Source organism: Alosa sapidissima, chromosome 12 (assembly GCF_018492685.1).
Source record: "Alosa sapidissima isolate fAloSap1 chromosome 12, fAloSap1.pri, whole genome shotgun sequence".
In the NCBI taxonomy this organism is placed as follows: domain Eukaryota; kingdom Metazoa; phylum Chordata; class Actinopteri; order Clupeiformes; family Clupeidae; genus Alosa; species Alosa sapidissima.
This window is the reverse complement of record NC_055968.1, coordinates 24,451,476-24,473,753: the sequence shown is the minus strand read 5'-3', so window position 1 is coordinate 24,473,753 and position 22,278 is coordinate 24,451,476. Positions and strand designations below refer to the sequence as shown.

Sequence of the window (22,278 nt, the reverse complement as noted above, 5' to 3'; positions counted from 1 at the left end):
AGATTAGATTTCTTCTATCTGGTACTACATTATCACACAATACCACTATGATTATGGAGGGATTACAAGCATCAACAGGTACTGAAACATAAATTAATTTAAAGAAAAAATCAGTATAGCATGCATAATTTAGCATTTGATCAGTATAGAGGATAATCCTTACTATAAAATCTGCTCAGATACAGCAGATCCAAATGCATATTGCAGGTGAACTTGAATGTAAGCTTGGCCATCACCTAAATTAATGTCTATTGCTTGCTAAATGGTCATTTCAAAATTGGACTTGAATGAGCACTGCTCAATTCCCTCCCATCCCCCAATAGTCGCAGGAAAAGATAAGCTGATGACCCTGGAAAGGAGTCTAGACAAAAGCTGCATATCATAAAATGAATCAGTTTGTTGTACACCACCACAATTTCCCCATCAAACTTTAAGTGGAGTTCAGCATCAGTAACGTTTATTCATTTGGCAAACACTTTTATCCAAAGTGGTACGCAGTAGAGCAAGTCTTCACCGACATGGACAAATAATCATTTCTATCAGCTACTGATGCCATAAAGGCTTTAATCTTTATCAGGTAAATGAGCCAGGACTCCAAACTTAAGTCCAAGACTAAAACAGCAATGGAAAGCAGCATTGTTTTAAGTTGCAGCCATGTTTGAAATCTTCAGTCAGTAAGGTAAATGTCCCCAGGCGCCATAATTGTAAGGACACATCTATGTCCCCTTCATCCACTGATTACAATGGCCCCGTCCTACAAGGTTGTAACTACGGAGTCACAACCTAGATCACTTCCAACACCAACAAGTAGATTTAAATGAGCGTCAAGCAGCCTATCTTTGTAGGACTCATTTCATCTTTCTCCAATCATTGGGAGTCTGGGGCAGCCCACGGAATGGTAAAACATTAAATACCTTCACACCGACTAGGTAGGAAAATCAACGAGACACCAATTCTTTTCACCAGGTCTCGCACCATCACCCATTCACAAACTGCAAACTTCAAAGATGAGTGACACGTGTTGACAAAGGATAAAGTTTGAAGAGAAACCGAGACAGGACTAGATAAAAATCATAACTTTAGTTTTATTTAAGTTTTACATTTTTGAAAAGCTTTTAGTTTAAAGATTAGCCCATAGGCTACACAAACTACTATCAAAATATCTTCCCACAAATGCTTTGGAGGAAACAACTGTACCACCTCATAATTACTTTAACACAAAACATGACATTACACATAGTTCCAGATTCTAAATGCCCAGAACAAACAGGGCTAATTTAATTTTCAATATGTTTCACATTTACAAGTAAAACAATAACTAAAGGGAAAAACAAAATAAAAAATGAACTTTAAACAAAGAAGGGAAAAAACAGAAGATATTGTACAGCAAGACAACGCACATGGTGGAGGGTTTTTTCTGAATTCATTCTCTGCTCAGAAAGGGTAGCGGGAGGGATGGGTGTCTAGGTGGATATTAGGCCATTGCAGCAACTAGGCCCATTACAGTTCAAATGATGACACTTCTTGGAATGTCCAAAAGGCTCCGTCAGCATAAACATGGTGATGAAAACAGAGTCCATTCAAAATCGACAAACATAAAAAAAGGACTTTGATGCTTAATCATCAAATTTAATCTTCTTTCCCTGTGGCTTTCCGAATCCTCCACCGCCGCCTCTTCCTCCACCTACACAAACAAAACAAAAAACAGAACTTAATACACTGATGTTTGGGTGGTTAATACTGTGGTGCATTAAAAAACAAACAGATAATTGTCTGAGGGTTTCTAGCAGCAAAGGATGAGTGAGCCCCTCATTCACTTGATCACACATTCACAGTGGAGCCTGGCTAAGCAACAGTTGGTGGTGTATGCACTTCATTAGCCATATTGGATATACTGACTATAGACCCATACCCAGTGACAACCTTGGATGTACAGTCTTGTATAACTACTTTCCCAAAATGTACATTTAGCCTGAACATGCTGATCTGTAAAAGGAGTCTGCAGCCCAGGATAAGGTATTTGGGCTTCATGCCCAAAATTAACCCAAGATCGCCATTGGTTACAATAAATTTGTAACCGTGTTGCCAGCCCAACTCGACTGAAATACTTTGACTGACGGGACAGATCTACATGACACCAATACCGACCACCACATTTAAGGGCATAGAGAACCCACCTCCTCTGCCTCCTCGTCCGCCTCCTCGGTTGCCTCCTCTTCCTCCAAAACCGCCACGGCCACCAAAACCACCCCCACGGCCACCAAATCCTCCTCTGCCGCCGCCCCGCCCACCGAAACCTCCTCGACCACCTCCACGGCCACCAAAGCCTCCCTCGCCTTTGGGCCTGGCGTAGTCCAGCGTCACCTTGGTGCCATCGATTTCACCATGGTCCATGGCATCCTTGGCAGCTTTGCAATCATCTTCAGATTCAAAATCCACAAAGCCAAAGCTATGAAAGAGAAAGATTTTTGTTTGTTTAATTTATGGCCATTTTCGCAACTAAGGCTATTTAATGGCCAGAGCATTGTGTTATAGAAATTTAAATGTTTTTTTTTTTTAAATCTATGCTAGCAACATATTCTAAAAAACCTTCAAAAGGTGGGATCTTACTGAAAACATCAGCTATAGAATTTTGATAAAATTGTTGTCTTTTGGTTTTTAAGACAGGGCGTTTAGGTTTGTATGTAGCCTCAAATCCCAAGACTTTTCAAAATCAATACAGTAACAATCTATGTGTTTCACATCTAGACTTAGGCAACTCCCTCTTTTAGCATGGGGGGACCCGTTCATCTGTGAGTTCTTTCTACTTCTCGTGCGAATCCATACACCGTCATTGACTAGACAGAGAGGAGCTCATGAGAAGAACATGGCGCAATGTTTTACGCCACTGCACAAATTAGAATGGAGTGCAAGTCTTACCCTTTTGATGCTCCCGTGTCGCGGTCTGTGACAACTCTGGCTGTGACTGCTCCCTCAAAGGACTCCCTCAACGACTCTTCCGTCGTGTCCTCCGACAAGCCTTTCACAATAAGGGTTTTTGTGGGACCTGCATGACAGAGAGAGCATTAAAACTGCCATTCATGCGCTCACAGGCAAGCCAAGGGACCGCAAAATAGATCAACCTGAAATACTTGCCAAATCAGATGATAGCCGCAGTCCAATGAACGTTTTAACATTCACTCTAATAACTTGTAATTGAAAAAAAAAAAAACACATGCATTAGAAACACTTACCAGAGCCTCCTTTGCCAAAATCTGGTTTTTGTCTGCTCTGCTGACTGAATTCTAATCTAATGTTCCTTCCTTCTACTTCTGTGTTGTTCAGGGAGTCCATTGCCTCTTTTGCTTCATCGACAGTCTCAAATTCCACAAAAGCAAATCTGTTGAGCAAAAAAGCATGATTAAGTAACAGTGCCACATTACCCAACTGTTCCTAGTTGTTTAAACAGGTTCAAAAAATTACAATTTGGAGTCATTTCTATCACCTACCCTTTAGCTCTTCCATTGTTCTGTGGTACCCTTATAGAAACGGCCTTTTCAAATACACTCTGCAGAGTATCTTCTGTTGCACTGTAGGCCAAGTTATTTACAACAAGAGTTTTGCTTGAAGATGCAGAACCACCTAACAAAAACAAAACAAACACTCAGAAACTGCAGATATTGTCTAAAATACAGACACATGGTAAACGGACCAAATCAGGACTTGACTATCTGAGGAAATCCTGCACTGTACATAGGAAGTGAGGTGATCATCATATTTGGCCCATGTCTGGGGAAAGAACAAGGTTAAGAGTTGTACGGAGTATGTACCTTGTTGTGATTTGCCACCTTGCCTACTCTTGTCGCCAATGAAATCGAGCATAATGGAACGGCCTTGGATTTCTGAACCTTGGGCTTCCTCCATCATCTTTTCAGCAATATCCTCCGACTTGAACTCGATGAAAGCAATGCTATTGAGTGGAAAAGGTCAGACATCAATTGTAAGAATACATATTAATTTAATAAAAGAGCATGGAAAATAAACATCTCGAGTTTGTGGTTTATTGTGCCGCCTTACCCTCTGTTTTGTCCATTCTGGCCTTGTGGTATCCTAATATCAACTGCCTGATCAAAAACCTCCTTCAAGTCATCTTGTGTGATGTGATATGAAAGGTTCTTTACAAACAGTGTTCTCGAATCTCTCTCTGTCAAGACAAAGAAGAGTTGTTTAGGCAGAGTTTAAAGCCACCCGATGTCTGGCACAGAGGGATAAAATGGTGGACCAAAGAGCACCAACCTTTCTTGTCACCCTGGGAGTTCTCCTTGCTTTTAGCCCGGTCCAGCTTCACTTCCAGGCCCAGGAGTTTTTTGCCATTGAGCTCCATGGCTTTCTGCAGGTCTTCTTCAGAAGCAAAATCAACATAGCCAAATTTCCTGGAGATCAAAGAACATTAATTAGCCTAAATTCAGAACACTGCCCATATGAAGCCTTGAAACAACATTATCTGACACTGCTTAACTGGTCTACTGTCCATTTAACTCACCTTGATCCACCAAGTCGCACATCCTGAATCTCAAGACCTGCTTTAGAGAAGAACTTCGCCATGGCATCCTTGAGTTCATCAAAGTCTTTATTGGAGTTCAAATTGCCAACGAACAGTTTAAAAGCTGAAAATCAATTTGACACCATGTTAGTAATGTTACTGAGGATGCTACATAAGAATTATAATCGCAAACCTAATCAGAAAGTTCTAAGGTGACATCACATATTTCAGTATTAAGTCCCTTAGTGTTCATCATACTGATGGTAAGAACACATCACATAGGTAATGTGGAAGTGGACAGTGGAATTCCTACCTTCCCCATCTGATTTGGCCTTTTTAGCTGGTGGGGTATCCTTCTTGGCATCTGCTTTCCTCTTGCCAGGTGTGACTGGAGCTGGTAAAAAAAAAAAAAAAAAAAACACAGGTTTGCAAACTCATTTTAAGCAATTATTTAAATACATGAAAATCGCCAACAACTACTACACAGAGTTCAACATACCATCATCATCCTCGTCATCTTCCTCATCATCATCGTCGTCGTCATCATCGTCCTCCTCAGATTCCTCCTTAGCCTTCACCATACCAGCTTTCTTTGCTGGTGCTGCAGGGGTTGTGTCCATTTCTTCCTCCTCATCCGAATCTGTAAAAGTAAAATTTTAGGCTCTTGGAACGGCATGCAGTAACTACACAGACTAAATTATGGCAATGCAGTCCCATGCACTACTACCTTTATAATCAATCTTTTCTGGATATAATGCACAGAATCAGACTGCATTTACATGCACTTCAATATCCTGGTTCTGATGCTTATCCTGATTTTGATCATATTGACGACATGGTGTTTGCATGAACACAGAGAGAGCTGGTTATTAATATCTCTGTATGCATGAATACTAGTATCCCAGTTACCAACAAAGTTCTATTAGCACAGTCACCGACGTTCACACAGGAAACCTCGATAAGGTGTGTTCATGGAACAGTATACCGGTTTCATTTCTTTTGGAGTACTGCAGCTTGCATAACCAAATGGTTTCATAACCAACGTGCACAAACAGTCAGTCAATGTGTAATCCTTTCAAATTATGATATTTAACACAATGAAACTCTACATAACCTAAAAACAAATTACTACATACCATCGTCATCGTCATCAGACTCTTCTTTTGCAGGGGCTGCCTTTGCTGGAGCTGCCTTGGCAGCAGGCTTGGCTGGAGTTGCCTTTTTGGCTGGTGGGGCTTCCTCCTCCGACTCATCTGGAATTGTTGAAAAAAATAAGTCACTCTACAGTTTCATAATTAAGGCCATGAACACAAAACTGCTGTAAATATGGAATACTGTACCATCATCATCATCATCGTCGGAGGAGGACTCCTCTGCCTTTTTAGCCGCTGGCTTCACTGGAGTTTTCTTGGGGGGTGGTGCTGCTTCTTCCTCTTCATCTGTTGACATCATTGTGTGCAAATAATTAGTGAATACTCACTAACATTTATCTACTCCAGGACATGAACTATCAATTTATTCTCAATTATTTCTTTGGACCTAGGAAGCCAAGATTCTGAATTATGGATAAAACATTCTTGCAGTTCTTCTACAATTTGAACTACCTCTTTGATGGATACCTGAATCGTCGTCGTCCTCGTCGTCGTCTGATTCCTCTGCTTTAGCTGCTGGCTTTGCAGGTGCTTTAGCAGGGGTCTTTTTCGGGGGCGGGGCTTCTTCATCTGTAGGATTTTTTTTAACAAACTTAAATTAGTTTCGAATCATTTTGATAAAAAAATAAAAAACAAACACTGCCTCCAGTACATATTAAACATATACCGCTCTTCAGACAAATTACTTTCACTTCTATCAATCTAATGTGTGGAATGAGTCATTAACCTACATAACAGGACCAAATGAGCACTTGACTATCTTATGAAACCCTCATAGGGAATCAGATAGACAAAGTGCCATCCCATTTGGTCGAGTGTGTTTTGATGTTGAAGAATTAGCAGTAGTCAATTCTTAAAGGTTCTTAAGAGGTTTGAACTGATCAAGTTTTGCTCATACCAGAATCGTCATCATCATCTTCGTCGTCATCAGACTCCGCCACCTTAGCTGGAGGTGCTGGTTTTTTAGCTGGTGTGGCTACTTTCTTAGGAGGCTCCTCCTCTTCTGTATATGAAAGGTTTTTTCACATGTAAGTAATATCATTAGCCAAGTGTACTACACTGATAGACAATAAACTTTGGCCAAATTTTGAGTGGTGTAACACAATATTATTAATGATGCTGTAAAAATAATCATAGCAAACCTCATCAGAACATTTGAAAGTGACATCACATATTTCAGTATTAAGTCCCTTAGTGTTCATCATGTTGATAGAGAGGCTACAGTACATAGGTAATGCAATACTGTACTATTATTCAATCTATAACATTGGGCAAGTCTGCCATGTTGACACACATTTGAACAAAATTGACCTTGATGGGACTTTTACCTGAATCATCGTCATCGCTGCTACTTTCCTCCTTAGCAGCCTTGCCATTTTTTACTGCCTTCACTGGAGCAGTCTTTTTTGCTACTTTAGGTGGTGGTACCTGGGGGGGGGCAGGGGCACATTATGAATACAATACACATTAAGACATGATGTATTATATCGACGACATGATCTAAGTAACGTTACAGCTGACATACTTTTCATAAACATACCCATGTTAACATAATAAACAACTCACCTCTTCTTCATCACTGTCTTCATCACTAGACTCCTCAACTTCTTTGGGAGGTGGCGGAGCCTTCTTCTTCGGCGGGGCTGCCTGCTTTTTAGCTGCCTAAAAGAAAAAAATAATATGGTAAAAATGTGTAGGCGTTGAAGGCGACATAAAGCAACATTAACGTTCCAGCGCTACAAAAGAAGAACACCCATGTGGTATGGCCACCATAACCATTTGTTTATCTGAATGGTGAAATTAAAAATAAAAAAATATTTACATACAATTCATACATTAAATTCTAGCATATAATGTCAAGCTAACAAATGCTACGGAACGCCTAGCATACTTCCACATAGGTAAAGGAGATAGCTAACGTTAACCAGCTAACTCCATGCGACACCCCACGTGGTAGACATATCAAGGTAGCTAGCTAGAAGGATTGCTAGCCAACTAGCGATAACTAATTTAGCAGCTACCTTGTTTTATTAACCTAGTGACCAACGTGCGGAGAAAAAAAGAATAGACTTAACGAATAGTATTTCTGTTTAATTCCGGAATGAAATTACCACTTCATTGTGTCAGTAACTTAAAAAGACAATATTAGTTACAAAATATTCCGTTACTTGTCTAAACATCTACTGAACTACCACCGAACGTGATCTGTTCCCTACGGAGATCATTTTATAAGTCTATGCTATCTAGCGGGCTAGCTCGAACGCTACGAAATCCAACGACGAATTTGTCATTTTGCTTTTCGCTATCGTTCTTTTACTGACGTGACGACATAGTTGTATAAAATCATTCATTCGACACCACTAATATGCTTTTCATTTAAGGACCATACGATTTCACAATCAAATCGTGCATATAAAATGCAATAGGGAAGAACAAACATGGCCATTTTGTGACGAACTGTGCAACCATGCGTCGCTATGCTCCGACGGCACGTTGTAGGCCTAGCAGAGTGCAATGGAGAAAAACATGGCTGATCAAGCCTCGTTGGACTAAAGGCCACAGGCTGCACTGCTAAAATCTCATGAATACATCAATGACAATTGCTAAGATGTACATTTTCCAAATAATGCGTGGAATTCGTCTTAGCCCATGCACAAGGCATAGTCCTTAAATTGCATACTTATCTTAAACAACCGAGTATTATCGTTAGAAAGCTAGCAGAATTAGCAACATAGCTAGGTTAGCTACCTACGCATGAACTTCGTTCCATTCTAAACTGTACTAATAACAGCCAATAATCCCAATTTAAATTTGAGAGCAAAAATGATGCTTACCTTTACTAGTTTCACCATAATTATGGTGTTTCTGAAAATCTCAAACGGTCACTGTGCAATTAATTAAAATGTCCTACTCTACACGTGGTCGTGCCTACAAACCGAGAACATTAAGAAAGACAGAAGTACAGAAACGGCATGGGTTGGTTTTCTTCTCTGGACTTTACTTGCCATCCCCCTGCTAACCGGTTTCATCCAATCACAAGCCATCTATCTACTATGTAAACACTTCCCGCCTCTTCAAACTCCCTCTCATCCAATCAAACGCAAATCATTTGCATAGCAGCTTCTGTCGCAGGACATGGAAATGGGGTTGTTAAAATGGTAAAATGAGAGTAACAACTATATGTTCTGAAAAAGTAGGTTAGGCCATGTAATTTAAAGACCCTTTAACATTGTGCTTTAACGAAACCTTGCAGGAAATCGTATTGAAAGAGACAAAAAGCACGTGGATAATTTAAACAACCATTTTCCCCAAAAACCTCTTCGTGTGAAAATGGGTAACTTTGCGGAAATGATTTGGGCTATTGTTAAACACAACAATTGAAACATAACAGTCTGATTAAACATTATTAACATTACACGTGAAAATTAATCGAATGAGCTGTTATGACTCGTAGGCTATTATAATGGTTTACCTGGGCTTAGCCAACCCACCAGCTGTTTTTGGAGTTCCACGTGGTCTGTCTGCCTCATGAGTTAATCTACATGAGGCTTCTGTTAATGGATAGGAACATGCTGAAATTAGGGTAGATGGTTGTGTGTGTTCCTCTGACCTAGATCACAGTCTTACAATAAAGCTAAATCTGTTAAATTTGGAGGACCTATCTCGTACATTCTTTGAAGGAGTTTAGTGTTCCGATGTTCCTCTTTTTCATTCTACATTGTCAACATAGGGTAGTGTAACATTGTAGCCTAACACTAGGCCTATAAAGTTACTATATCCTTTCTCAGTTGATGTGGATACAAATTCCAAGCACATGTTTGTTAGTTTCCAGACAAACTTGTTCTGACAATCTGATTTAGGGAGAAACTTGTATGCAATAGCCTAGACTAGTTTTATGCCATGTGGCAAAGATGGCATTTCTTCGTAATTTAAGGCTGGTTGATTTGAGTCTAATTTAGAAATACTATTATTTTTTCAGTGTATTGTAGGTTACATTAAAATTACCTGAACAATTCCAATAGAAACATTTTTGAATGAATTTTACAACTAAAACTATGGCAGATGAAAATGTGCACCGTCCTCTATTTCTTGCCATTGCTGTTTGTACCTTTACCCAGAAGGTGGTGTACTCTGCAAAGTTACTTAGGCCTATTTTGAAGGTAGGCTATGGCAATGGAAGACATGCCACACTAGCCAATAGGAAATTCTCAGTTTAACTTGTCTTGCAGTTTTGCCCTTTTTGACACAACTGACGGATTTCAAGTGCATTACAACTCTTTGCAACACTTGCCACCATCTTTGCATCCAACTCATCTATCATTTTTTCATAGCAGTCTACATGTATGTGCTTTTACCTGTCAGCATATGGCAATAAACATGTATATAAAGCATGTATATAAAGCCTGGTGTTGTGTGTGTGTGTAATCACAAAGCTGCTGAGTCAAACAAAGTCAACCCATTTTTATGGTCCCACAAAATGCATTAAGGAAGTATTGCTTGTTATACTTCTTGCACTTAGTTTAATGCTGCACGTATAGCTTTTAATTTGAGCACATTTTCAGCGAAAAAATGAGGTGGCTTTTGCTGATAGGTCATCACAGCATGAGTGTCTTGGTCTGAGTTGTAGTTGTAACTTGTACAACTACAACTCAGTCAGTGACGTGTCCAAAATGACCTGGCCATTTAAACGGAACGGTGATAATACTCTTAGACTGCCCCTGTTTTCTTCCTGCATCCAACTTCCCTTGAGTGAGCTGCTATATGGCATTCAACCACTGGTTTAAAAAAGACAGTCCACCATTCTCTGGTTCTGAAACCTACTATGACTTATTTGAGTCCAGCATCCATTACACTAACAGGGCTTTTTTCAGCGGGAGTTTACTGTTGGACAGAGTTGGATTACAATGACTCTTTGTTGTGAAACATGGTGTTCCATAGCATATAAGGGTCATAAAAGTGAGCTTGTGGTGCTCATTCCCACATTGTAGGGCCATTCTCTTGCCCACTTGTTGTGTATATGACATTTTCATCTTGAGTGAACAATGAAGGGTTGTCAGAGAGTCTGTCAAAATCTGCTGGCTGCACAAGCATCTAATTTCATCTGTTGTCTCACGACAAATATGACCTTGTATAGGTTGGACCACTCCAACAAAGAGGTTTTATAATTTGTTGATTTCAGTTCAGGTTTTAGGGCAATTTCTTTTCTTATTCTTTCACTGTTCTTTTAACATTTTGTTTATTGGTCATTCTCTCTCTCACTCCAATTTTAAATATGCTGTAGAACAGTAGAACTTGAATAGACATATTATAAGCACAACACATGTGGCTGCATAAAATATGTCATGTGTATGTGTATGTGTATGTCTGTGTGGATGTTTGAGTGAGTGTGTGGGTGGTTGTAGTATGTGAGTTGTATGTGTGTGCATTCAAATGTGCACCATTGTATGGACACTCCTCTTTTCATATTTTTTATTTAGGGTAAAATGACCGTGTAGCTTATTTTGAGCTGATTTGTTTCATGAGTAAGACATTTCTTTGTGCGTATTAATAATTTCTCCCTCTCTCTCTGTCTATGTGTGTGTATGTATGACATAATTTAACTTAATTTGTCATACATACATTCATATATAATCAGTATGTATGACATTTAATTTAACTTAATTTAACTTATATAGTGTATTTAGTATTTAGTTTCTTTCTTACTTTCTTATCTTCTACTGTCTTTATTGTACAGTGGAGTTTAGTTATATGTTTATACTTATACTTATGTTTACCATTTCTGCTGTAAGTGCATGTTGTGTGTTATGTCTGTATGCTACTGAGACCCTTGAATTTCCCCTTGAGGATCAATAAAGTATCTATCTATCTATCTATCTATCTATCTAGTTTGACTAAATTAATGACAAGAGTAATTAGCCAACATGAAAGGAAATGGGCTAGACTGTAGAGGACAGCAGAGTATTGCTTTTAGTAACAACTTCCCTCTATAGGGCTATAGGTGCAAAGTCAGCCCTTGCAATAACCAAGAACTTTCTCACAGTGATGCCATGTTAATCACATCACTGCAGTAAAGACTCACAGCTGACTTGTAGCTGAATAATTGATAGGTGCTGAGTTGACCGCATGCCAGTGTAATCATAGCATGGTAAAAGCACTCATTGTCTCCCATTTTCAAGGCATTCTGCTGTAATCAGAGACAATTAAGTGTGTTTGATTTCCTGAACCCAGAAGGTGTTCATCCAAGTGGACATTAACAGAATAAATTCTTCACCCTGGCTCCCATCCCTTCTCCATTAGATGGGCAATCCAGGTATGTCAGATACTATGGGGAGAGGAGATTTTCCCAACTTGTCAGACCAGTTTGTTTTGTCCATTTAATTTGTGTTCCTTTTGTCTCTTTGTCTTCAGTCATGTTTAAATAAGCCTACCCACCGGGACATCCCATTCTTAATGATTCTATAGATTTACATAACTTGGGTTGCTGATGTGGATATACCTTAGTTGTATTTTTAAAGGGATAGTCATAATCAATATCTACTGTTGTTAATATCTTCAGCATACTTTCATTTATTCCTAGGATAGATATTGAAGCTTCCAATTAGTTAGAGGTTTGCTGTGAAGAGCCATCATAGGCTTGCCAATTCATAAGTCTGCAGATGATGAGGCTAAATAAATGAGTCCTCTGTCAAAACTGTCAACATTGTCTGAGCAGAAATATAATGCAGAAAACAGATACAATTGGATTGTGTTTCACATATTGATAAATTGCGTTCATTGTCTCCAATTACATGCGTCCCGAAGAATAACGTTGATTTAACTCTGACCTGAAAACAAACCTACTGATATCTGTCAGCATTAATCAATGACATCAATACCTCATGCAAAGCTCTGAACTTCGTATAATTTGCACTACTTATTTAAATGCATGCATTTAATGGCAAATGCATACAATGGCACTGAGTTGATGGTATAGTGTATGATGACATGAATGTACTGAATGAATGAGATGATGAGAATGTATTATTTTACTGACTATTTATTATAACTTTTTTAATGAGTCCAGTACGTAAGTGCACTGAATGTCGTTGTATTACTGTGCAATGACAATATATCTCTATTCTATTCTATTCTATTCTATTCTATTCTATTCTATTCTATATAAGTCCAAATGTCTTGAATGTATTGTGTCTGATTGGTGTGCCTTGGAGAACTTCTAAATGCATGCCCAATACATTGTCAATAGGATACAACTCCAAAGTCTCAGAGACCGAATAGCTTTCGGGCAAGAGGGTCATCCATTACAAATCAACCACCACTGATAGGTGCAATGAGTCTTGTTGTACAGGGCTTGCAGAATGTAATATTTGATATCCTTCATACTAAACAGTATGCTATATTCATAGAATAATTTGTGTATGACTATATTGTCAATGGTGAGGATATCACAGAAATGATGTCATGCTATATATTTTTTTCCTGAAAGATATATTAGCCTATGCAATACCAGGAGAGGTATTTGAAAGAAATTGATTTGGAAATGTAGATTATTTTGGCCTCCATAACCCTCCCAAAGCAGATTTAGACAACCGGCTTTTCAAAACTTATTACCAGTAAGACATATTCAGTCTTTGGGGACTTGTGTAAGCCTATTTCCGAAGTTGGTTCATGAAATAGTTTTGAAATAGGCCTTGTAATATGGTGTGTGAGACCATCCATACCATTCTTTATGGAATATCAGATAATTTACGGATCTTGGGGTCTCTTATGCAACTAAAATTGTTCTCCATACATATCTCAGGAGAATATGGAACTCCTGCTTGAATGTGGATGTCCTTAGTTGCAAATTGAGACCCATATCTGCGTGACTTTGATCTATATACATCTACAGTCTTTGTCTTGCAGAACAGTTATCTTGAAAGGTGCAGTGCTTCAGTAGATCTGACATTGCCATCCAGTATACAAATAACAACAAACAAACACAAGCAAACACTTTTAAACACTTTCAATTGTAAGAATATTATTTGTAAAACAGTTTGATGCCTTTGTCTTTATGACCCTGTGTATCTCTTTGCTTGATCAAAGTATTTGTTTCCATAGACAAAATTCATTGGCTGTAAAGCTATTTTAGCCAAATAATGGCCTTTATGTGACTGAAACTGTACACTTCCTATCCAGTTTCTACTCAGATGGCTATCTGCATGTCCCCAGAACTTATTAATAATAACAATAATGTAACTGTTGGGTTTTGACATTCCCCATGGTCTCTTTAACTTGAACAGGAGAATGCATTTCCCCCCCATCCTCAGTAAGATGTTCAGGAGGTCCAAAACACTATAGTGAACCAGACAAAATAAACAATGAGTAATGATATACAATATTAAAACCTAAAACTCTAAATCATGAAAAGGGTCAAACAATATAAAGGAAGATGCTCTGTAAGCATAGCATTTTTGTTGTGTATGTTTTTTATTGTTTAAATATGCCTGTTTCTTCATTCCGATCTTCCTCAACATGTCAGGATGTAGAAAAATCATGATGACCATACTACAAGCATTTTTTGTTTTTTCTAACATCATTGTCATTACCTCAAACACTGGCAATATCAACAGTGTGGTTATCAATATGAAGTCTATCAGAAAAGCCATAAGTGATCAGATTGATAACCACACTCACTCAAAGCAATGCTGCAAACTGGCAACATCATACTGATCATTTTAACAACCCCAAAATCACAAGAAAATACACATTGTAAAATTAAACTTTGCTTTTATTAAATCAACCGATCAATCATTTGATGTTTCAGATACATTTTCTTAAATTAAGAAATAAGAACTAACAGAAACATGGACAGTTCGTGACATTTATTTACAAACATCATTCTGTTGTATGTACATACCTTTACAGATATTTCAAAATGAAAATCTCAGTTATATACATAATTTGTATTTATAGAGGTGACATTTTATGTCAAATCTAAACATTACAACCAACCCCAAACCTCCTAATTTGCAATAAGGAACTTTAAAAATAACAGATCACCAGTACCAGCAGTCAATTTGCTTTGTTCACAGTTTAAATCATACCCTCAGTCCAATTCATCTCAAGTATATCAGCATTTATGTGCACATTTCTATTGTTGAAGAAACTATGTTAGAATCATGATTACTGTATATGAAACTGTAAACCCTTCAAAAGGTCTGACAGAAACGGCATCATGGCCTTATGAATGGCATCAAAATGGCATTACGAGTGCGATCTCATTTGGAGTGTTTCGGAAATCAACATAACCATTGTGAGCTATACTGCCCTACAAAGCCAAAATGCAGTACCTGCAAATTTCCAAACTGAGAAAACCAGGTTTTTTGTTTGTCACAGCGCATTTTAGCAGATACTGTAAAATGAAAACCCCTATATCTCTAGGAAATGTTGCAGTAGATCAATGAGATTTTAATAGATTGATTGGCGGATATGGCGTTTTATATTGGTGCAAAAAAGATACTGCACTGGATTTGTAGGGCAGCATACTGATAAAGAAAGCAGGTGTGTGTTTTATACAAATGACCAACAAAACAGAGTTTCAGAAAATGTTGGTGAGGTAGAAATTTTTCTAGGATCTTCCTTTCTTTGTGGTTCTTCACACCACAAACAGTTTTGTAGCAAGTTGTCCTTTAATAATCTGTAGCTCAAACTGCCATCGATGTCACCAAAATAGTTCAGTAAGATTTCGTGTGCATATAAATACATTCACATTATAAAATCTTATAATTTACTCGGCCACTGACATTTCTCTTATGACACAGTACATAAATTAATATTATTATGCATGTTCCACCTCCAAAAACAGAGTACTTCAACTTGAGCAAACTCAAAATTGACATCCCGTCTCCAATTACATGCGTCCCGAAGAATAAAGAAATGGAAAGGCTATAAGAGTTGTACTTTCTGTGAGCACACAAGGTTGCTGTTGACGAGTTTCCACATAGCCATGAGCTCTGGGGGAAGCAGTTTGTGTACTACGATCATGCCTCTGAAAAAACATGGTTCTCTATTCAGTTTGCTCTTCTTGTTTCTCATAAGTCCAAATGTCTTGAACGCATTGTGTCTGATTGGTGTGACTTGGAGAACTTCTAAACACATGCCTAGGAATACATCGTCAATAGGATACAACTCCAAAGTCTCAGAGGCCGAATACAGCTTTCGGGCAAGAGGGCCATCCATTAAAAATCCACCACCACCAGCATAAGGTGGATAATGAGTCTTGTTGTACAGGGCTTGTGGAATATAATATTTGTTATCCTTCTTACGGATAGGCTTTGCCTTGAAGATGACATCACCAGCAAATAGATTTTTAACATCGGAACTAATCTCCAGATACTCAATTATGTTTGGCACACTGACAAACACGTCATCATCACCCTTGAAGATGTAGCGCACACCTGGACAGTAGGTGGAGAACCACTTGAGGAAGTGTGTCTCCTTGAGGGTGAGGTTGAAGAAGCTATCCATGAAATCCCACTGCAGGATGTCTCCATAGATGTAGTCCTCATACTCTAGCAGCTTCTGGTGGTTGGCCTTCTCCGCCTCATTGGATGAAGCTCCAAGCAGGAAGAGGGTCTTGATCTTCCTTCCATCGATCACCTGCTCCTTGCCCCACGTTTTGCGTATAACCTCCCTGCGGTCGTGTTGTGTGATGATGGACTTCACCACCATCAGTAGGTAGATGTCCCCAGAGCACTTCTCCGGGTGATTTATGGTCATGGGAAAGAAACGGCAGTGGCGGTAAAGCAGGAACTGCTTAAAGGTGGGCTCCAGCCCCGCGAACCACTCGGTGCTGGTGAAATTGAGGTTGGCACTGCAGTTGGCACTGGTGATGTCCCAGCTTTTGGTGATGAGCTCCTGGGTGACGTGGTGAGGCTCCTCCACGGTGGAGGTCTCCTGCTTGGGCTTCTTTGCCTTCTTGGGCTTCCAGAAGCGACTGGCTAGGGTGTAGGGGCCCCTCTTTTGCACGTCGGTCTCGTCAGAAGGCTCCTTCCGGGTCTGCCTATCCAGCTGAAACTGTGGACCTGTGCTGATGTTGCCCCTCTGAACAATAGTCAGGGTGACCCCAGCCAGGAAGAACATCAGACACACTCTTTTGCAAACTCTCCATCGGTCCCTAGAAGTCATCCTACAAAGAAAAGAAAGAGGACAATTAGTGTTTGGGAAGCAGTGGGAGTAAACTTTGTTCGTAGTCTGCTTTAAGCAAGAAATTATGAGTATTCTGATCCATTTATTGTGCTTGAGTGCTTTAGACTTTCAATAACAAGGTCGCTGCAGATGCAGAAGAATAACATAACGGAGAGCTCATGCTGATTGACTGTTCATGAGTCAATGGACTTCTGGGTATGTGGATTATTTTTCATAAGCCTACCACAAACATGTTAGTCAAATCAAATGTGTGTTCATTAAAAATAATTAACTAGTGATATTTTCTCATGTTGTAGGCCCACCCTATTTATGAATCAATCTATTCATTAAACCATAAACAAATTTCAAGAAAAAAAAAAAAGTTTTCCATAACACAATAGTGGTGTAGTCTGGTGATGATATTTTGGGAAAATGATAACAGTTTGGTTGTTTGTAATTAAATTTGATTGTTATAGGCTAGGTTACATTTATCTTCATATTCCTCTAACTCCCTCTGCCTGGGCAGTAATCCACAGAGATGGAGGCCTAAAAGAAACGTCCAGCCACCTGTCAAAAGGTGCTAGAACAAGATGTATAATCCCAGTACATTTAAACGCAGTTGATATTCTCGGTCATGATTAATCAGATGGTTAGTAGCCTAATTAGGCCTAGCAAGTAAGTGGACAGGCTCTGAACTAGACTGTATGCCTATCGATTCTTGAAGCTGAAGTTCTTTACTCTGAGATTCATTTTGACGTCAAGTTCTTAACATCTCCAAGAGTAAAAATAGGAGTAGACAACAGAAGTAAACACAACTCGTAATATTTTATAATAGGTCTAGACTGAATGAATAGGGTAACTTATTGAATTGGAAATGTACTCCAAGGCAGAGTTAATTTACCCACAGTAGTTCAGAATAGAACATTTTCTTTCACGCGCCAGCACGCATACGGTCCGGTCGAATCCAAAAACCCAGTAAATAATTTCTTATATAGGCTAGGCTACTGACAAATTAAGCGTGAATTCAATCTTGAATTAGGATAACAATTCTCAGACATACTCACATTTTCCACAAAATATAGCAAAAAGCCTGCCGCCGGAGAGATGGTGGGGAATGGTTCACTGAAGAAACAAATCCGCTGTTACAGCTGACACGGGTCTATGGGTGGTCGGCAACTGCTGAAATATCAAATACTGATAGCCTACCAAATATCTCCCCACGGACTCTCACTCAGCGCTGGACAGTAGAAACAGTGACAGAGGTCTGGTCAGTGCGCTCAAGCTTTTCAAGACGTGAGTGAAGTTACGTAGATGAAAATGCAAACTTGAGCAATCACTTACTCCACCCCTTCACGGACGAGAGACCGCAGTGTGTGGGCAATCACGCACCTGAGCAAGATTAGTGAGTTAAACCAACTAAGTTACTTCATGAACACATCTAAACTAATCATCGCAGTGAACAATGTAGTCGGTTTTTGAATTATTTATGGAATTTCTTCAACTTCATCTTAGTACTACAAGAGCAATTGTCTACCGGTGTTAAAAGGGGGACGTTGACTAATATGAAAATTTAGTTAACCATACTAAAACTTTTTCGTTTAAACTTTCAAAATAATCCATCATGAAACTATATTTAATGTAGACGTTGGTATTTGCAGGCTACCACACCCTAGTCTTTGATAATGGCAAAAAGTCAAATGGTAAGGAGTTTTTGTATGGCATTGTTATCTGTGTAGACTTTCATTCAGTGTCAGACCACTTGTCATAAAGCCATCTGAGGGGGGAAAAACATTTTGCAGTCACAGCAGCAAAACGTCTTGAAACAGGATATAGAATTGTACATTAAAGAAGAATGGTTATATTTCAACAAGTGAAAGAACTGAACCTGGTGATTGCTGTAAAATAAATTGTGGACATATGAGGTTCAGGTCTGAAACCTGTTGGAACATGTGGTGTGGAGGATGTTTGAATTTTTTAGTGACGTTCCACATAGGCTACACATTCTGAGTAGGCACACTATGACTGGGTGACTGACAGTGGCTTTTCACCCTCAGGGAGAAATAGGTTGAATTAGGAGCGAAAGGAATGCACGATTGACTTTATTTATCTTTATTACTGGATTACCTTGTTTCCTCAATGTAGCCTATAATCTGGGCTAATTATTGAATGCTGGAGGAATTGAAGAAATACGTTTATTGGGTTTGTAGTTATGCTTTTGGCTGTTGCATTAAAACTTGTTTAAATTAAGGTTTGTGTGGTAGGCTACTGTAATGATGTAGATGTACCTGGGCCCTTTCCTTCACACTGAATGGCATCTGGTCATCCTTTGCACATTCATGGTTACATGCTTTTAGCAAACCTACACAAACCTACTGAACAAAACTTCCACTTTCTGTGATTTAAAAAAGTCAATTCAGTGTTCTGTTGGCACAGTGGACAGCATTGCTGAATGAGTTTAACATGGGTTGAACCTGATGAAAAATGATGGTGGGCGGGAGGGATTCTCAAACTGTGGGGAAGGGTAGAGAATAACACAGACAGATATATCATGATAAGGAAACAGTTTCATAGAAGAAATTTCAGATAAGCAGCCTATTGCAATGCACAGTTCCTGTTCTTAAAAGTCCGATATTGCTTCAGCTTTTCTACCAAAAGGTTAAATTTGTCCAAGGTGACAATGTCCTGCCCTAGCCCTATGATTTTATTGTTTTCCCTGCAGCTCCTTGTTTGCTGTGAGAGCACCTTATTCACAGAAAATTACCCTTACCACAATATTTTCAAATACCTCGACTTCTACTGACTCCACACACTTAAGGCCAACCATCAGTGAGGATTGATTGACTTGAGTAGCACTTTGGAGATACATTATGGAACCCTTTCTCAGGACCATAGGCAATGGGTCAGCCATGGGTTCATGCAGAATGCAGCGGAATATCATCTTTGATGACTCAGATCATCATCCACTTCAGCACTTTGCACTTAAGGTCTATTGCCAGAGACCTTTTAATGAGGAGACAGCACTCAACAAATCCTCCTTAGAAATGCATGGGTTAGTTTGTAACATATGGCAAGTTGTCTACACATATCCCGCCTCTTCAGAATCCGCGGCAAAAAAGTCGACATGTGAATACATTGTGCCAATCATGTGTTGTGATCTCACTGCTGAAGCAAGGTTGGTGTTGTGGAGCCTTGCGCACGCACATTTCTGCTGAAATAGATACCCGATAAGTGACCAAAAAGCATTAAAATATGGCCGCCAAGTGGAGGGACTTGCCTAAAAGGACTTTGCTATATGATGGATGTGTATGTGACAGTGAATGTGCTGACACCTATGCTGTCCATACATTTTATGAGTTTATATGTAGCAGGAAGGCTGTTTCATTATAACTGTAAGACTAGAACTGGTAAAGCTGGTACCAGTAAAACTGCAAGGCTTTAAAAATAATACAAATGGCCTTGGACATGAAACAAAAGATTGATTCGTAACAGGAACAATTCAGTCTGATCTCAGCTGTCCCAAAAAAACCCTCCTTCCTTTTCTCCCTCTCCCTATATCCTGAGCTGCCTCATCCGTCTCTGTTTTTCCCATGTGCATCCTGTCCTGTTTGCAGGGGCTGATTTTTTCCGTTGTCCCTCTTAAACTCCAGTGTGCTCAACTGAAAGGTATCTAAATGGTATGCACTGGTAAAGATTCAAATGTTATGAGAAAGGCCTGAGCTGTTCCTCTGTTCCGAGATTCACAAGGCAATGAGATGTCAACAGTTTTTTTTTTTGTACACTAAAGTAGTGTACAAGGTGGGGGAATACACCCCTTACACGGTACCAACATTCCTATTCTATAATACCTTACTATAGACGATGGCTAGCAAATCATTCCCTCCATACAATTATACCCCTGCATGAACTGTCTGTTTAACCCCTGTCAGGGTCAGCCTCAACTGTCCAATAAAAGTAATTTGCTCTTTCCCACTCTTCCTCTGAAGAACAAGGAAGTTCAAGACCACTGGTGGTGAACATGGACTTCCTAAGTGAGGGTTGGTTGCATGGTTCTCTGGTTCATGTGTCTTAACTTGCCTGACTGCAACATCAGAAGGCTGATAAAAGATTAACAAGAGGCTGGAGGTCTTCCTTTTGAGTGTGACAGAGAGGTGCAGAGGAAACTGTGGCTCATTGATGAGTGAAGGGGGCTTGCTTATGGAACACCATGCCCCCCCCCATCTCTCCCTCTCTCTCCCTCTCTACAGGAATTCAGATAGCCCCTGGGGGCTGTGCTCTTTTTCTTGCTTTTTTCCACATGTCAAGCTGGGTTGTTTTGTGTTTGAACGAGAGACATCTGAGTAGTTCCTTCGACGCATCTCTGCTCAGCTGTGCCGCAAAAGTAAACACCTGCAGCTCCCTCACCCATTTGGCAGCTCGTGGTGGTCATCTTCCGACACAGCTGACATACTGTAGCTGGATGTGGGCAGAGAGAGCTTTGATTTCTGCCACCTGATATTATATAATCATCCTCCAACACAGCTCTCAACAAAAATATAATATAGCCATGGATAAATCGTCATATGGCCATGGATAAATTGTCACATTCTTCCTCATGTTATTTTGTTTGCCATTTATAATTTGATAAAATTGTAAAGAATTTATAGGCTTTGTCACACCAACTAGACTGTAAATAAAATTATTCAAAAGCGTGACAGGAGACAAATCAGGTCTTTTATGAATTGATATGCCAACACTGGGCATGTGTGTGGGAGTGCTTGTGTGTCATTGCAGCACTTACGTCACCTGGAGGTTAGTCAGGAAAGGCCAGAGGAAGGCTGCGCACACATCTCAATTCATCCAAACAGTGTGACGTATACCAGATGGACTTCCATGTCCTTCCTAAGCCTAATATGCTCACTCCACACCAACTGCAAACATGACTTAAACATCAAACCTCAAAAAAGGATTCCGTTCGTAACTTGCACTGACGAGGCACTAATGTATATTTAGTTGGCTAAGGATGGCTGGAACGTCACAGGTGTACAGTCAACTCCCTGTGCCAACAGCTTTCTAATTACATTGCTTCATTGCTTAAGGCTTGGCAGAATTTGAATGTCCGGTAAGAGACATTTGTTGTTTGGATTTGTTGATTTAGTGCAAGTACAACCAGAATTCACTTAAAATGACAGTAGTTTACAGGCATTGTCATAAGCAGCTTATGTAAACAGCAACGTCATATTAAGTGCACTCTGTAGGCTGTTTACAGGGCAGGGTAGAGGGCAGGTGTGTGTGTGTGTGTGTGTAGAGAGATATCTGAGAACAGACAAAAAGTGGCCCCCACTCGGCGGCGTCTTTTATCAGGCACTGCTCAGCGCCGTCTCCAGATAAACACAGCTGACGGAGTGTGAGCGATCCCGCTGACAACAACAGCTCCAGCTACGCTGGATGTCCTCTCAGGAG

The 22,278-nt window shown here is 39.6% G+C and overlaps 2 protein-coding genes and 2 non-coding genes across 9 annotated transcripts; all 4 read right to left on the bottom strand.

The window, feature by feature from the left end:
* Positions 1-1,061: 1,061 nt before the first annotated feature.
* ncl (nucleolin) lies at positions 1,062-8,662 on the bottom strand. 6 transcript variants are annotated; one of them, XM_042057134.1, is made up of 18 exons: positions 8,508-8,662; positions 7,240-7,335; positions 7,002-7,101; positions 6,572-6,676; positions 6,124-6,243; positions 5,861-5,961; positions 5,659-5,776; positions 5,025-5,162; positions 4,836-4,916; positions 4,523-4,646; positions 4,276-4,412; positions 4,057-4,183; positions 3,810-3,949; positions 3,489-3,621; positions 3,234-3,379; positions 2,920-3,046; positions 2,178-2,449; positions 1,062-1,684 (listed from the first exon to the last, which is right to left on the bottom strand). In XM_042057134.1, exons 1-18 carry the CDS (start codon positions 8,523-8,525, stop codon positions 1,617-1,619), a joined length of 2,151 nt encoding a protein of 716 aa, XP_041913068.1. In that variant the 5' UTR covers positions 8,526-8,662; the 3' UTR covers positions 1,062-1,616. The 6 variants fall into 6 exon arrangements, with proteins under 6 accessions (XP_041913068.1, XP_041913067.1, XP_041913070.1 ...); XM_042057133.1 differs by having other exon boundaries at positions 5,022-5,162; positions 5,659-5,775; positions 5,863-5,961; XM_042057136.1 differs by having other exon boundaries at positions 5,022-5,162; positions 5,659-5,775; positions 5,869-5,961.
* Positions 2,732-2,865, bottom strand: LOC121678592. The gene has a single exon (XR_006021274.1). It is a non-coding gene; the product is annotated as a small nucleolar RNA SNORA75 (small nucleolar RNA).
* On the bottom strand, positions 6,817-6,884 carry LOC121678594. Its single transcript, XR_006021276.1, has one exon. It is a non-coding gene; the product is annotated as a small nucleolar RNA SNORD82 (small nucleolar RNA).
* Positions 8,663-14,519: 5,857 nt separating the features above from the next.
* b3gnt7 (UDP-GlcNAc:betaGal beta-1,3-N-acetylglucosaminyltransferase 7) lies at positions 14,520-18,169 on the bottom strand. The gene is made up of 2 exons (XM_042057999.1): positions 17,904-18,169; positions 14,520-16,840 (listed from the first exon to the last, which is right to left on the bottom strand). Coding segments are annotated over exons 1-2 (1,245 nt in total). The 5' UTR covers positions 17,906-18,169; the 3' UTR covers positions 14,520-15,597.
* Positions 18,170-22,278: the final 4,109 nt, after the last annotated feature.

Excerpts from the sequence above, each read along its gene's own strand:
- ncl (XM_042057134.1), bottom strand. Across the intron at positions 5,777-5,860 it reads ACGATGATGATGATGATGGT|GATGAGTCGGAGGAGGAAGC; the intron begins ACAGTATTCCAT and ends TCAACAATTCCA. Across the intron at positions 4,647-4,835 it reads GGCCAAATCAGATGGGGAAG|CTTTTAAACTGTTCGTTGGC; the intron begins GTAGGAATTCCA and ends ATTGATTTTCAG.